This window comes from Mustela lutreola, chromosome 14, assembly GCF_030435805.1.
Source record: "Mustela lutreola isolate mMusLut2 chromosome 14, mMusLut2.pri, whole genome shotgun sequence".
In the NCBI taxonomy this organism is placed as follows: Eukaryota; Metazoa; Chordata; class Mammalia; order Carnivora; family Mustelidae; genus Mustela; species Mustela lutreola.
In genome coordinates, this window is record NC_081303.1 from 12167784 (window position 1) to 12184525 (window position 16742).

Sequence of the window (16742 nt, forward strand, 5' to 3'; positions counted from 1 at the left end):
AGTTTTCATTTTTCATTTGTCTTCTCGTATTTTTTTTTAATTTATTTGATTTCTTCATTGACCCTTTGGTTGTTTAGAATATAAGAAGCCTCTTCATCTGCATTTCAACTCAGTGTTTGAAAACTGATTCCTCTTTGTCCATTAGGTGGTTTCCAAAAAGTCTGTTAGCACTGTGTTTACCTCTAAGGGTGAATCAATTGTGCTTCTCAGAACTATAATTTTAAATAAGTTTTATAATACTAAATTTGTTGTGTATGTATGCATATGTGTATAGGTAGGTACTTAGGTAAGAAGGAAGAAAGGGCTGAATATGTCAAGAGAATTATTGGAAATTTCACTGAGGGTTTGCTAACAATCTTGAGCTGAGTATAAGGAAACATGTTGGGGCCCATGTGTTCCCTTCTTTCCCTAACCTCTTGATTTTCCCATACTTTCTGGTACATATAAAACCAAATAAGGTGAGCACAGTCATGAAGTCTACAAATCACAGATGTCTTCTCAGATTTTCAAATGAAAAGCAAAGTAGCCATTGTTAGGCAGACAAGTCAGTGAATTGAAAGGAATGTAACGTTTTTAATTTTAAAGGGGAAGATTGGGATTTGGTATGTTTAAGATATGTAATTTTTCAGAATTAAAAACACATGGTACAGTAGCCAATCGGGGATATGTTATTTTAACTTTAATTCCGTTGCCTTTCTCCCCCTCTTATGTTTTGAATCGTTAGTCAAAGTGAAAGGGAAGAATTTGAAAATGAGTTCAAACAACAGTATGAACGAGAAAAAGTATTATTAACTGAAGAAAATAAAAAACTGACAAGTGAACTTGATAAGGTGAGTGATACAACCTAGTTTTTATTCCCTGAGCACATGCTAAATGTTCAGCACTTTGATAGAAATTGTAAATAATTTTGTATTTGATGGCTGGTTTGGGTTTAATATTTCTCCTTATATGTTGGGTTGGTACAGGCGAGTTTTCATTGCAACAGTCTGTACGGGAGTTCTGGAGAGAGGGTTTTGCTTATCTCATCATATTCTTTGTCCCATTTATTTTTCAAGCCTCTGTTCTTTATTTCACTTTCCATCAACTCTCTTTTTCACACTTTTCTCCCATATTTGGTACTTACTCTTTCGTGGCTGTTGGAGGTAAGGTGATCCTTGGCAAGAGCAGGAACATTTAAGCCAAACTGGAGAAGTTTTGACAACTCTGTTGTCCTGTTCATGAGGGAAAACTGCTAATAGCTAGAAATAATACTGTTGGTAGTTAGGAATCTAGAGAAACGAACTCTGCCTAAACCACTGTAGCTTGAATAAAGAGCAGAACCATTCATCAGATTTAGAACAAAATGTCAAATACTTAAAAGGAATCTTTTTCCGTTTAGTAGGAGGAAAAGTATTATATTAAGTATTATATTACTTAATAATCAGTTTGTATGTAGATTTCTTGAACTGCCATTATTCTGCATTTCTTTCATCAGTTCTTAACAAACAGTTGTAAAAATTCTAATATTATCTGGACGTTTTAATCTTATTTGTATTTAAGAATGTTTGGGTAATTGTGTTTTATAATAATTTCTAGGATTTTCCTCCAATAAAAGTATTTTGTTCAATTATTAGTTATTCCAATAAGAGACTGAAAGACCATGACTAAGTAGTCATAAAAGAGAGACTCTTTATTGTCTCTCTGTTTTCCCTTGTGTTCCCTTGTGTTCTTTCACTACTTTCCCCATGACTATTTCGTTCTTTATACATTTAATAATGACTTTGTTTGTTTGCTTGGAAAGTATTTGAGAAACAACTCCATTTGTCCATTTTGTAAAGTCTTATGGAACTTATATACACAGACACTGTGAGAAGTGGCTAGAGGTAGCAGAGACAGTAAGTAGTATGAATGTTTAAAGTATGAAAAATATGTGAAGGTGATCGTGTAATTCTTAGTTATTTCCACTAAAATAAAATAACAATATTTGAGTTTTATCCAAATAGGTCACATAATTGTTATTTCATGTGTTTGACTAGTATGACTATAAAATTAAATATTATTTGTCTATTAGACAGAATTTAAGGTTCTTTTAAGAGTAACCTTGATGTAAGAAATGTAATTAAACTCTAGAAGGCCTCTGCATATAGTTTCTAAACAAACTACCTAGTAGAAAATGCATATAGTTCAAGAAAAATTATATTACTTACTAATCAGTTTGTATGTAGAACAAATCTTGTATTCACCCCTTGGTTTTATTTTATTAGTAACCATAAAGTTCTACTGAGTTTATACCAGAAATACATATTTGGAGAGAATTTGTGAGCAATACTCTTATGATTGTGATGAGATGCAAAGAATAAAAATAAAAGCCTGTCTCCTAAGTTAATAAAAATAGGACATTACCTTTTCTTGCTAAATTGAAATGTATGATGAAGGATGAGTAGAACTTTGAGAGCAAATTCATATGGTGGGGTAATATTTAATGACAAATGATAACAAGGAATTATTTATTCCCAGAGAAATAGAGATGGATCTGGGTTCTGCTGCCTTTTCAGTCTCTTCCTTACTTTTGCTCCTTTTACAGCCTTTGCTTCTCTTCCTCTTTAACTCTCAGTTCACCGTGATTAAGCCTCTTCACTGTTTCTTTCTGTTCATTCATTCTCTGGTTTAATTTGAACTGTGTTTCTTCATTAAGAGGGATAACCAGAGAATACTTTTGTCATTGCTATACCAGCTCTTCTGTCTGGGACCTGAGTGAAGAGAGCTGAATTTCTTCTCAACAGAACTTCTAGTATAGAAGCTAGAAAGCAACTATTATGTTAATTTTGAAATTTATTTAATTAATTCTATGACTAGATTCTCATATTCACATTTTTAAACTCCAAAAATTAAAAAAATTTTTAAAAGATTTTATTTATTTGACAGAGAGAGAGAGATCACAAGTAGGCAGAGAGGCAGGCAGAGAGAGAGAGGAGGAAGCAGGATCCCCACCGAGCAGAGAGCCCAATGCGGCGCTCAATCCCAGAACCCTGGGATCATGACCTGAGCTGAAGGCAGAGGCTTTAACCCACTGAGCCACCCAGGCGCCCCCAAAAATTAAAATTTTGAAAGAAATTAAAAAGGACTACCAGAGTGACTCAACCAGTTAAGCATAAGACTCTTGATTTCAGCTCAGGTCATGATCCTCAGGGTCCATGAGATCAAGCTCAGACTCAGGCTCCATGCTGGACATGGAGCCTGCTTGGGATTCTCTCTCTCTCCCTACCCCTTACCCCACACAAGTCAGGGGTGGAGGAGCAGTGAAAGGCAAAGGGAGAGAGAGAATATTAAGCAGGCTCCATGCCCAGCACAGAGCCCAGTGAGGGTGGGGCTTGATCTCATGACCTGAGATGATGATCTGAGCCAAAATCAAGGGTTGGGTGCTTAACTGACTGATCCACCCAGGTACTCTTTTAAGTTTCACTTTTTATTAAAAGATAACTTATTGCAAATAAAATTAACCATGTATTTTAGGGAGTGAAAGTAAATGGCTTCCCATAAAGAAAAATATTATTTGTACCCTGTTCTTAAATTATTAAACAAAAAGTCTAAATTATAAAAATTATATAAAGTTACCCATCATCTCATTACCACAAAACAAATATTTTAACTTTATATGTTCCTTCCAGGTTTGTATAAATAGTTACGTAGGTGCAGTCATACATGCATTCCATTTTATAATGTGCCTTTCACTTAAAATGTCATGATCATGTTTCCATATTCTGGACTATGCTATTCCATATTATAAGCCAGATATGTCAAGGTACAAATAGTAAAACCTTCTCATTCCCAAAATAAGCAAAATGAACAAATACTTGGGTAGACTTTACTAAGTGCAGATCCTCTTCTAAGTTATTTTATATATATATAATTTAATCCTCACAAAAACTCTGTGAGGTATACACTATTACTCTTGCCATTTTATGGATGAGGAGACTGAGGCAGAGGGAGGGGGATGAGACTCCTTTCCTAATCAGAGGACCAAGGAGTGGCCAGATGGAATTTGAACACATGCAGTCTGGCTCCAGAGTCCATGCTTTTATTTAGTAATAATGAAAAGATTAGCATTTCTCTAATACTGAACAGAGTCTACTTAAAACTACTTATAACTATTGTAACATGGTCTTGCAAAAGCTGCGTTTCTTCTTCTTCCTGCAGATATCTAGCTGACATCACTCACAGATTAGTTGGAAGGACTGTCAAAAGCAATAGTAATGAAAAGTAATATGTTGTATTAATTAGTAAAGACATTGCATCTGCAAAAAAATTTTCAAAGATAGCTGGTAGACTTCTGTGTATGCTAACATGAAGAGATTGATGAAACCTCTCAAGAAAAATTTCAAAGTGTACATAACTGTCAAAAAACAACCATTTCAGAGCTCTGGGAATTAACCAGAGGATGACCACTACAGAACATTGCTGAGATAAATGAAGGAAAATCTAATGGAGAGATACACGGTTAATGGATCAAAAAACTTGGAATTGTTAGGACCTCAAGTCTCCTCTAATGTATACATTTAGGGAAATCCCCATCAAAATTCTGATAAGACTTTTTGTTGGAATTGAGAAGCTTATCCTTAAATTTATTTGGGAATATAAAAGACCTATAATAGCCTTTTGCAACAAAAGTTGGAGAATTTACCTGACAGTCTTTTGAAACTTACTGGTAGTTTTGATATTATGGAACCATAGTGTAATGGTCTAAAAATAAGCCCTCATATTTGTGGCCAATTGATTTTCAGCAAAAGTGCAAAGCAATTCATTGGGAGAAGGATAATCTTTTCAACAAATGGTGCTGCAACACTTAGATATCCATGTGAAAAATTAAATTCCTATACCATATAAAAACATTAACTTAAAGTGGATCATAAACTGAAACATAAGAGATAAATGTAGAAGAAAATTTTCACGATTTAGGGTTAGTCAAAGATTTCATCTATATCAATCAAAAGTATAACCTATGAGAGAAAAATAATGATAAATTGTACTTCATTACAATTTAAATACAACATTAAGAAAAGTAAAGGACATATACAGATAAGGAGGAAACACTTGCAAATCATTTACCTAATAAGAAACACATTCAAAATATAGAAAGAACTTAAAACCCAATAATTAATAATGCAAACAACTCCATGAAAAAATGGGGGAAAATTTTGAATGGACATTTCATGAAAGATCGATGAATGACAAGCAAGTGAAAAGATGTTCAATATCATTAGGAAAGTGTGAGCTAAAACCACAGGTACATAGAGCTATACACCATCAAGAATGAGTGGAATCAACAAGAGTGACCATACCAACTGTTGGCAAGGATGTGGAGGAACTGGAACTCTACACTGCTTGTGGGAGCATCAGGTGGTTATATAGTCACTTTAGAAAATAGTTTAAGAAATTCTCAAAAGGTAAGCATACCCTTACCACATGACCCAGAAATTCCTGGAGATATTTAAGAAAACTGAAAACAGAGTCCTTCTAAGGACTTTTGTATGCATGTGCATAGCATCATTATTCACAATACCAAACAACTGGAAACAGTCCCAATGCTCATCAGCTAGTGAGTGAATGAGCAAATGAAGTTTACTATTACCCACATAATAGAATACTACTCAGCTGAAAAAAGGAGGGAATTTCTGATACACACAATACTATGGTTGAATCTCAATATTTTGGGGAGTGAAAGACAAAAAACCTACATATTGTATGATTTCATTGGTATTAAATTTCTTGGAAAAGCAAAAGTATAGAAACAGAAAACAGATCACCAATGCTTGGAACTCAGTTTGGGAGCTAGGACTGACTGCAAACCAGCAGTGGGGAAATTTCTCCTATACCAAAATTAGATTGTGGTGATTGTTTCACAGCTGTAGAAGTTTATTAAAAATCCTTGAACCATTACCCTTCTAATGGATAAATTCTATTGTATGTAAATTTTATCTGTAAAAAGAACTTTTTCAGAGGTTAAGTGGCACACCTTGAGGTACAGAACTGAAATCCCTTATTATCAACAGGCATATAGGGTATGTGTTGGCATCAATAGCTTCTCTGGACCCCATTGCCTTCTGAGAAGACAGTGAGGTTGGAGGTAGGATTAAACAGGGAATTACAGCTGTGCTCCTTTGGTAGAGGGAGAGAAATAAAGCTGTCTGTGACTTGTGCCAAAAAATGTCTATGTCTCACATAAGTACTGGCTAAAAACTGAGAACAACCCTGGGTCATTAGGACTCCTGATCAATTTAGATGGGGGAATTGGCCCACTGTGACCTATGGCCAGATCTAGCCCTGAGACTGTTTCTTTATGACCCATGAATTAAGAAGAATTTTTACATATCTTTTTTTTTTTTAAAGATCTTATTTATTTATTTGACAGAGATGACAAGTAGGCAGAGAGGCAGGCATAGAGAGAGGAGGAAGCAGGCTCTCCACGGAGCAGAGAGCCCAATGGTGGGCTCGATCCCAGGACCCTGGGATCATGACCTGAGCCAAAGGCAGAGGCTTTAACCCACTGAGCCACCCAGGCACCCCTTTACATATCTTTTAAATAAGTTTTTCTAAGAATAAGATGTGATGGAGCCCATGCCTGGCCCACAAAGCCAAAAATATATACTATCTAACTCATTGGAAAGTTTGTAGACCCTTGACTTAGAACATGTTTTACCCTGTATTAGTAACTGAGTTAAACATATGTACACATACATATATATGTATGCAAATATGTATATACACATATTCACAAACGCATATGTATGTGTAAAGACATTTATTGTAAGGAATTTGCTCACCTGATTATGGAAGCTGACAAGTCCCAAGATCTGTAGTTTGTAGTCTGGAGACCCAGGAAGAGCTGCTCTTTCAGTAAGAGTGCAAAAGCAGGAAAAACCAACCTCCTAGTTTGAAGGCATGTAGTCAGGAGAAATTCCCTCCTATTCATCTTACTCCTTAGTGGAATCAACAAGAGTCAACCTTTTTATTCTCCAGGACTTTGGCTGACTGGTTGGTCCTATTGTGTTAGGGAGGGCAGTCTGCTTTATTCAGTCTCTTGATTCAAATGTTTATCTCATCCAGAGACACCTTCACAGACACACAGAGTAATGTCTGATTATGTGTGTTGCCATCCTGCGCCCAGTAGGTTAACACAGAAAATTAACCATCACCTGACCACTCATCCCCACAAACTTGTAAATAGCTTTTCTAGGAAAAACCCATCTTCTTCAGGTTGAGTAATCAAAAAGAAATGAACACAGGAACACAATATTTCTATAAACATACCAAAAAGCAAGAAAAGAATAGTAATAACTAATGCAGATTGAGCATTTATCAGAAAACTGTCGCCATGAAATAAAAATTGAATGTAATTATTTTATTTTTAAAAACTTATTAAAGCAGGAACTTGTGCTTCTGACTATGACAGATTACTTTATATCATACCCACCACCTCACGAAGAACTGGATTTTTTTAAAAATTGCCTTAATATGGTAGGACTATTTCCTACAGTATTTATTTGTGGAAGGCATTGGGGAGAAAAGAAGGCAGCTGTCATGACTGACCAAGATCCTGCAGAGGAGTAATGCAAGGAGATGAGCCCAGCACTCAATGCTATTGTTTCCCTTGAGGCATTTGCTGATAGGAAAGCAGTAGCCGAAGATCCAGGAAGCTGAGCACAATATTCCACAGCCACACAAGTTTGAAGAGTTGAATACAAGCTTTCAGTTGGACTCATTGAAAGGCTACATTTTAGGAATATGAGTGAACCAGAAAGAGATGAAACCTCTCACTGACTGAAACGTAGCCTCCAAGTAACTCAATACCTGACCTATCTTGATTCTAAATGCCTGCCAGAAGTAAAGGTAAATACTCTCTGCAGGAAGATGCTATACAGAGTGTCCAGTTACCCTTAAAATTTGTATACAAAATGTGTGGCATATATTAAAATAGTTACCATGCATCCCAGGAGATAAAACTAAATCAGTGAAAACCAAGAGTAAAAATATAATAGCAAAAACAAAATAAGGAAAGAAAAGATGAAAAAAATTAGTTTGTATAAGCAAGCCCACAGGGATTCCCATCAGAATTTTCATAAATGAGATTTTAAAATAACTGTATGATAGAAAATGAAAGACACAAAGAATTTAAGCAGGTAACTGGAATATATACAAAAGAGTCAAATAGAACATCTAGAAGTGAAAACTAAAATAACCAAAATATCCAATAGAAGATTTTAACAGCAGACTGGAAAGAGCTGAAGAGAACAGTGAATAAGTAAAAAAAATTTGGACTAAAGTATGGGTAGAGATTAAAAAGGATGGATATACATAAAAGATGATGAAGGGGACATGACTAAATACTTGCTTTCCTAGGTGGAGAGGATGGTCTGTGACATAACACAGTATTTGAGGAATTAATGGCCCATAATTTTCCAAAACTTAGGAGAAACATTAAGGTACAAATTCAAGGAATGCCACAAACCCTAAAGGTGGTAAATAGAAATTAAATCACGCTTAGAGACATCATAGAAAAACTGCTGAAAACCAACAACCAAAGAAAGTCCTGAAAGTAGCCAGAGAAGAAAATCACATTATATTCAAATGAGTAAAAGTTAAACTGAAGCTTGACTTCCCAACAGAAAAAAATGAAATCCAAAAAGGGATCAAAATAGGGAATAAAAAGGAATGACATTTTCAAAGTGCTGGAGGATAATAGCCAACATGGAATATCCTATGCAGCAAAAAATGATTTTCAAAAATGAAAGCAGAAATTAGGACTACAGAAAACTTTGCAGGACAACCTGTTTTCTTCTACAAATAAATTACAAGAAAAATAAAAGTGCTGGAGGGGAACTGCTATGGACAGAATGTGTTCCTCCAAAATTTGCATGTTGAAACCTACCCCTCAGTGTGATTGTAGGAAGAGGTGTTGCCTTTGGGAGGTGATTAGGTAGTGAGGTGGAGTGCTTATGGTGGGATTATCATCCTTATGAAAGCAACCCTGGAGAGCCCCTCAAGCCTTCCACCCCCTGAGGACGCAGCCAAAGACCACCATCTGTGAACCAACAACAGACCTCACCAGACACTGAATCTGCTGGCACCTTGATCTTGGACTTTCTGGTCCCTAGACTGTGAGAAATAAATGTTTCATATTTGAACTATCCAATCTCTGGTATTCTAGTATAGGGGCCCGAATGGACCCCTAGAGTCTATAAATAAAAGAGACTTACAAGATACAGGAACCATTAAGCTGTGGTTACTTGTTAGTATCATGATTCAATATGATAAACTGTTAAGCTTTTTGATATTTCGAGATAACTAAAAATTTGAACAGTTACTACCTATGTGATGATATAAGGAAACTCATTAAATTTTTAAAGTATAATTATATTGTTATCTTTTGAAAGAGAGAGCCTTATTTGCAAGAGATATACACAGAAATATATATGGGTAAAATTATAGGTGTCTGGTATTCACTTCAGAATAATTCAGGAAGAAGGGATAAGAAGACAGGATGCAAATGAAATGACTGGCATTGTTGAAGTTGGCCGTGGGCTCATGTGAGCTAACTTATACTGTCAATTTTTCTATATACTTGAAATTCTATATAAGATTTTATTTTAAGAAGAGGATGATATGGAGACATTTACAGACAAACAAAACAAAACAAAAAAATGAGAGATGTTGTTACTGGTGGAACCTGGGGAGTTTTGAGGCAACTGGAGAAAGTTCACAAATGTAAGAATTTAGAATAGGGAGTAAGGGGAAAGCAAAGGCAGAGGAGAATTCAGAATATTTGATGTTTCCAAATTCAGTGACCAGAAGGGTATATAATAAGAAATAGGAAGACAAGCATTTTTTAGTGGAATATGGTAAGTAATCAGATTTAACAGGCAGCATCTGAGCACCTTGCATTCCTGTTCCTGAAAGTCATATGTATTTTCAAGTGTCTTAAAACTGTCTTTCAGCTCACAACTTTGTATGAGAACTTAAGTATGCGCAACCAGCAGTTAGAAGAAGAGGTAAAAGACCTAGCAGACAAGAAAGAATCTGTTGCACATTGGGAAGCCCAAATCACAGAAATAATTCAGTGGTGAGTGCTCTTTTTAAATGTGTTTTTTGTGGGTGATTTGAACATATGGCCAAGTTTTCATGAATTCCAGTTGAAAAATGTTTCCCTGAAGAACATAATTTTATTAATGGCCTGTTATTTATTATTGATCTGCGTCCTTCTGTATTTTCTCTTACGTTCTTCTTTTCCCCAACTGCAGCAAGTATCCCATGTCAACTCTCCACAGCTTCATTGAAAGCTGTTATTTCTAAGAAAAGAAAATGTTATATTAAGACGGTTGGTCCTTAAATAACCGAAGAAAATCATTCACTAGCTATAGGTTCCTTTCTAAGAACAAAATTGCTATATTTGTAATTATTTTAAGAAATAGCCTAGAGAAAATTTTTGAACCTGAAGATATGCCATTATCTTCTTTCATAATTACAAAAGGTTGATACACATGTCATCATAAAAACTCACATGATTACAGTTTCATTTTATTAACTATTCTTTAAGTTCTTATGATCAATGTAGAATGAATTACCTTAGTGACTTTTCACATTCATTATTTCATCAAATATTTCTGGTATTTATAAAAATGTGTATATTTCTATAAAACATGAAGGAAATTGAACACAACAGGGACTTTATTTTCTAAGGAAAACATATTTTTTAGATTTTTATAGTTACTTTTCAACTTTCTTATTCTTTTTGGCACATGGATGTTTAATTTTATGAAAACTAGTTTCTTTATGGAAATAGACCAATCATTTGGGAATTTTAGTTTCTTGTAATCTTATTTTGGTTCTTTAAACATTTTTTCCATTTTCCTACTTATTGCAAACTAACAGCCTCCATCTTAAGTCAGAAGTGGATAAACATTGTCTTTTTAAGTGATCTTACCCAAATAACTCAAGTATTTTGATATAGACTGAACTACAGAGCTCTTATGTTCACTCATTTTGGCTTATGAATGTGACTCTACAGTGCATAACTAAATGAAAATGCCCAAATTGAGGAAATTGTTTGTGTCCCAAACAGTATAGTACCATTAATGGTTCATTAATGTTAAATTTATGTCCTTGTCATCAAATCTGTATTTCTGAAGCAAATTCATTCTAGTCTTTAGCCAAGTTTATAGTATCAAAAATTTATAACTCAGTTATTATGTAACCAAATGTATAATTAAACTGTTGCTGAAAATGACTTCGTAGAAGGAAAAGATGATCTGGCCAAAGCCCCAGTTCCTAGACTGCTGATCTTTTCCAGCAATAGGCATGATGGGTTCAGATGTAATGGGAAGTGTTTCTACTAAAGTAAAGCAGCTTTATTTATTTTTTTTTAAGATTTTATTTATTTGTTTGACAGAGAGACAGTGAGAGAGGGAACATAAGCAGGGGGAGTGGGAGAGGGAGAAGCAGCCTCCCTGCTGATCCAGGACCCTGGGATCATGACCTGAGCCAAAGGCAGATGCTTAATGACTGAGCCACCCAGGAATCCCAGTGTAAAGAAGCTTTAAATGTAGATTCTCTGGAAAAGGGTTAGTAGGAAGTATTAAGGTGAAAGTTTTTACATGATACCATGAAACACTCATTTTAGGCTTTTCACATTCAAGTGAAATGTGCAGAAGAAATCAGGAATGCAAGCAAATCAGTTTGCATAAAGCTGTTATTTAGAAATGGGCTAATATATTAGGGTACCTGGGTGTCTCAGTCAGTTAAGTGTTCAACTCTTGGATTCAGCTCAGATCATGATCTCAGGGTCGTGAGACTGAGAATGCTGTCAGACTCAGCACAGAGTCTGCTTGAGATTCTCTTTCTCCCTTGGCCCTTCCTGCTTGTACTCTAAATAAATAAATAAATAAATAAAATCTAATATATATATATAGACTACTGTTTTAGATAAATAATTAATAAAATCTAATAAGGTAAAAGTAAAATATATACTCCCTGATCTCAGAGTTCTTACCTACTTAAATGTTTAATCTGAGACATTCTGTCCCTGCTTAACAAGGCAAGAATCTCAGAGTCTTTCGAATTTTTCAGTCTTGCTATATTAAAAAATGAAGGGATGCTGGAGACAGAAAGATGGTGGTGGAGTAGAAGGGCCCTACGCTTACCTTGGCCCACAAATACAACTAGATAACTGTCGAATCATACTAAATCCCCCAGAAACTGGACCAAAGACTGACAAAACAAACTCCACATTTAAAGAGAGAGAAGAGACCACATTGAAGGAGGTAGGAAGTGTGGAGGCATGGTTAAGGGAAGAAACAAATCCTGACTGTTGCAGAGGAGAGGTACCCATAGTCACAGAGAAGGGCAAGAGGGAGGAACACACAGGGGAATGCACAAGGAGAACACCTACCCATAGCCATTGTCTTAAAAATGAGAGAGGTTAAATTTCATGAGTTCTTGGAACCAGCAGGGATTGAAGACTGGAGTTTTAGAGGTCAGCAGGCTTGGCTGAAATAGAACCTGGAGAGTACTGCACTGCTCTTGGAAAGAAGGCAGGTAAACAACCCAGGGGCATATGGTGTGGAAACAGTAATATGAAGAGTGCCTGGGCACACAGCGGGGAGGTTATTTGTTCTTCTTGGAGTGTAGCCCAGAGAGACCGCATTCATGGAGAGACCTCTCTCAGAACAAAAGGAGCTGGTGGCACCATTTCCCTCCCTGGCCCCTCAGCGTAAACACAAGGCCACCTGTAGGAAAATACTGGCTGCCTAACTTGGCTCTACCAAGTCCCACCCCCAGCTGCTCTGGTAGAACTGCCCTTCTCGGTCACACTTACCTTAGCTGTAGTGTGGTGCCCCCTTTCCCCAAAGACTAGCACAAACCCTTGCCTCCTGACCAGGCAATTTTACAGGGTCTCCAGTCCAGTGGAGGTGGTGATAGGTCTCATTTCACAAGCAGACCAAAGCAAACATAGTGAAAACTTATTACATTCAGGCCAGGGATCAAACACTTCCCACAGCAGGCAAGGAGACCCTCTGTAGACGACTGGCTCTAAGGACAGAGCAACCAAAACACAATAACAGAGCACAAGCAGCACACACTGGAGACACTCTCTAATGTATCAGACCCTGGGCATGACATGACCCCTTTTTCATAAGGCCATTACTCTCAGGAGCAGGAGACATAACTGACTTTTCTAACATAGAGAAGAAGGCAGAGACTTAAAAAAAAATGAGAAGGCAGAAGAATTTATCCTAAATGAAAGAACAAGATAAAGCCATGGCCAGAGATCTAAACAAAATAGATACAAATAATATGTCTGATGGAAACTTTAAAGCAATGATCATAAAGATACTCAGTGGACTTCAGAAAACCATGGAGGACATCCACTGAGACCCTTACCACAGCGATAAAAGTTTAAAAAAGAATTAGGAGGAGTGCAATAAACATGATTATAAACACACTTGATACAATGAACAGCAGGCTGGAACAAGTAGAGGAATGAATTAATGACCCAGAAGTCAAGGTAATGCAAATCAGTGAAGCTGAACAAAAGAAAGAAGAATTACACAAAATGAAAATAGACTTAGGGAACTCAGTGACTCCATCAAATGTAATAACATTTGTATTTTTGGAGTCCCAGAGGAAGAAGAGCTAAAAGGGGGGGTTGAAAATTTATTTGAAGAAATAATAGCAATAAACTTCCCTAATCTAGGGAAGGAAACAAACATGCAGATCCAGGAAGCAGAGAGAACTCCCATCAAAATCAACAAAAGCAGGCCCACACCAAGACAGATTGTGACTGAATTTGCAAAATAAACTGTTAAGGAAAAAATCTTAAAAGCAGCAAGACAAAAAGAAGTCAGTAACATATAAAGGAAAACCCATAAGGCTTGCAGGAGATTTTTCAACGGAAACTTGGCAAGGCAGAAGGGAGTGATAATGATATATTCCAAGTGCTGAGTGGGAAAAATCTGCAACCAAAAATCTAGAGTAAGGATACTCTACCCAGCAAGATTCTCATTCAGAATAGAAGGAGAGATAAAGAGTTTCCCAGACAAACAACTAAAGAGTTCATGACCACTAAACCAATTCTGTAAGAAAGATTAAAGGAGACTTTCAGGGACGCCTGGGTGGCTCAGTTGGTTAAGCAGCTGCCTTCGGCTCAGATCATGATCCCAGCGTCCTGGGATCTAGTCCCACATCGGGCCCCTTGCTCAGCAGGGAGCCTGCTTCTCCCTCTGCCTCTGCCTGCCATTCTGTCTGCCTGTGCTCGCTCTCTCCCCCTCTCTCTCTCTGATAAATAAATAAAATCTTTAAAAAAAAAAAAAAGGAGACTTTCAGTGGAAAGGAGATACTGGAAGTGACAATATGAAGATAGGAAGCAGAAAAGCAGTAAAAAATGAGTAGTGTTATAAAAAAAAAAAAAGTCAAAAAACTTATAAAAGAGGATACGAAATATAATAGCATATACCAAAACAAGGGGAGAAGAAGAGAAAAGAATGGATTCAAACTTTTAAACAGCTGTCAACTTAATATAGACTGCTGTATGCAGAAGAGGTTATATAAAACCTCATGTATCAAAAACCACTAATAAACATGCAAAAAATAGAGAAATAAATCCAAATTTATCACCACAGAAAATGAGCTAACCATGAAAGAGAAAGACAATAAAGGATCAGAAAAAATTTCAGAAACAACCACAAAACAATAACAAAATGGCAATAAATACATATCTATCAATAACTACATTGGTTATAAATGGACTAAATGCTCCAATAAAAAGGCATAGTGTGACAGAATGGATAAATAAACAAGGTCCATCTATATGCTGCCTGTAAGAGACTTACTTTAGACCTAAAGACACCTGCAGGGGATGGAGAACCATTTATCATGCAAATGGATGTCAAAAGAGGCCAGAGTAGCAATACTTCTGTTGGACAAAGTAGACTTTAAAACAAAGACTATAACAGACAGATAAGGGTACTGTGTCATAAGAAAAGGGTTAATACAACAGGAACATGTAACTGTCATAAATATGCACCAGACATAGAAGTGCCCAAATACATAAAACCATAGGAAACATAAACTAATCAATAGTAATATAATAACAGTAAGGGACTTTAACACTCCACTTACATCAGTGGACAGATGATCAAAACAACATCAACAAGCAAACAGTGTCTTTGAATGACACACTGGACCAGAGGGACATAACAAATATACTCAGAACCTTCCATCATGAAACAGCAGAATATACATTCTTTTCAAGTGCACATGGACATTCTCCAGTATAGATCACATATTAGGCCACAAAACAAGCTAATGCACTTTTCAGTACGATAGAAGGTAGGATAGCCTATAAAATTTAGTACTCTGCCTTCAAGCAGCTTATAACATAACACTGAAAAGTTTAAAAACTAATGTGACCAGATCTAGAGATTAGTTTTGAGACTTATATGTAAGTTACCCCGTGTATTACACAGTACTGATTTTCCTATGGGAGCATGGAGTAGAGTTACCTCAGACTGGGTGCTTGAGAAAGTTGGGGATAATCATTTGAACCTATAATGAATTTTCTGAAAACCCTGAGGTTAATAACAGGTCCTATATGTAGGTTGACTGAGTGTTTTCATATAAAATAGTAGAAAATATGATGGTGAGTGAAGTTACTACTTTATAGTTATGAATAATGGGTAAGAATTTGAACTTATAAGAATAAGAGGGTTTTTGTAAAGGATACTGGCATTGATTAGATGTTGCATTAGGAAGACAACTCTTACAGTGGTGTTTGTTCAGGGTGACATGGAGGGAAGTTTGGTAAAAACTGAATAAATAGAAAAGAACTTGCGGGAGAAGAATTTATAGGACTTAATTATGAAGGAAGATCAGGAGATGAGGAAGAATTCGTATTTCTGAAATTCTGAGTTAGATTAAGAAGATGATGGTATCGGGGCACCTGGGTGGCTCAGTGGGTTAAGCCTCTGCCTTCGGATTGGGTCATGATCTCAGGGTCCTGGGATCAAATCCCGCATCGGGCTCTCTGCTCAGCAGGTGGCCTGTTTCCTCCTCTCTCTCTTTCTCTCTCTCTCTCTCTGCCTGCCTCTCTGCCTACTTGTAATCTGTTTGTCAAATAAATAAATAAAAATCTTTAAAAAAAAAAAAAAGAAGAAGAAGATGGTATCACTGAAGTAGGAAAGTCAGAGATGGAGCCAACTTTGGAGAAGACAAAATCAATTTTGTTTGTGTTATTTTGCTTTTTGGAGAGTCAGGGCTTATCTTTAAGACTCCTCAGTACAGAACTGCACTTTTGAAGAGAGTACAGAAAGATTGTGGGTAAAGCATATAAATTTGGGGATTTAATCCCTAGTCAATAAAGCCACTGAAGTTGTTGAGAACTTTTTAAGGAGGAAAGACAAAACAATAATATGGTAAGGGCAGCATATAGAAGGTAGAGGGCAGCTCGGAAGGTGTATTCATAATCAGCAAAGGGTCAGATATCAATAATAACACTTTAATTCCATTTATTTAAATTCCCTCACATTATTTGAACTGTTCCTCATTCATTAATCTTCATTTATGGATAATCATAGCTTGTACTGATTACAACATAGTATGTTCCAGGCATTGGGCTGAAAATATAGGGGATTCTCATTCAGTTATTACAACAGTCTTAAGAAGTAGGATCATTATCTCCACTTTGTAGGTAGCATTCATTTATTTTCTGTAGC

General features: G+C 36.3%; 1 protein-coding gene across 16 annotated transcripts in view; it reads left to right on the plus strand.

The window, feature by feature from the left end:
* CDC42BPA (CDC42 binding protein kinase alpha) overlaps positions 1-16742 on the plus strand; it is a 336405-nt gene that overhangs the window by 246534 nt on the left and 73129 nt on the right. For all 16 annotated transcript variants that reach the window (XM_059145519.1, XM_059145527.1, XM_059145524.1 and 13 more), the window contains 2 exons: positions 725-830; positions 9972-10096. In XM_059145519.1, coding sequence (XP_059001502.1) covers positions 725-830; positions 9972-10096 — 231 coding nt within the window. The remainder of the gene's footprint in view (positions 1-724; positions 831-9971; positions 10097-16742) is intronic.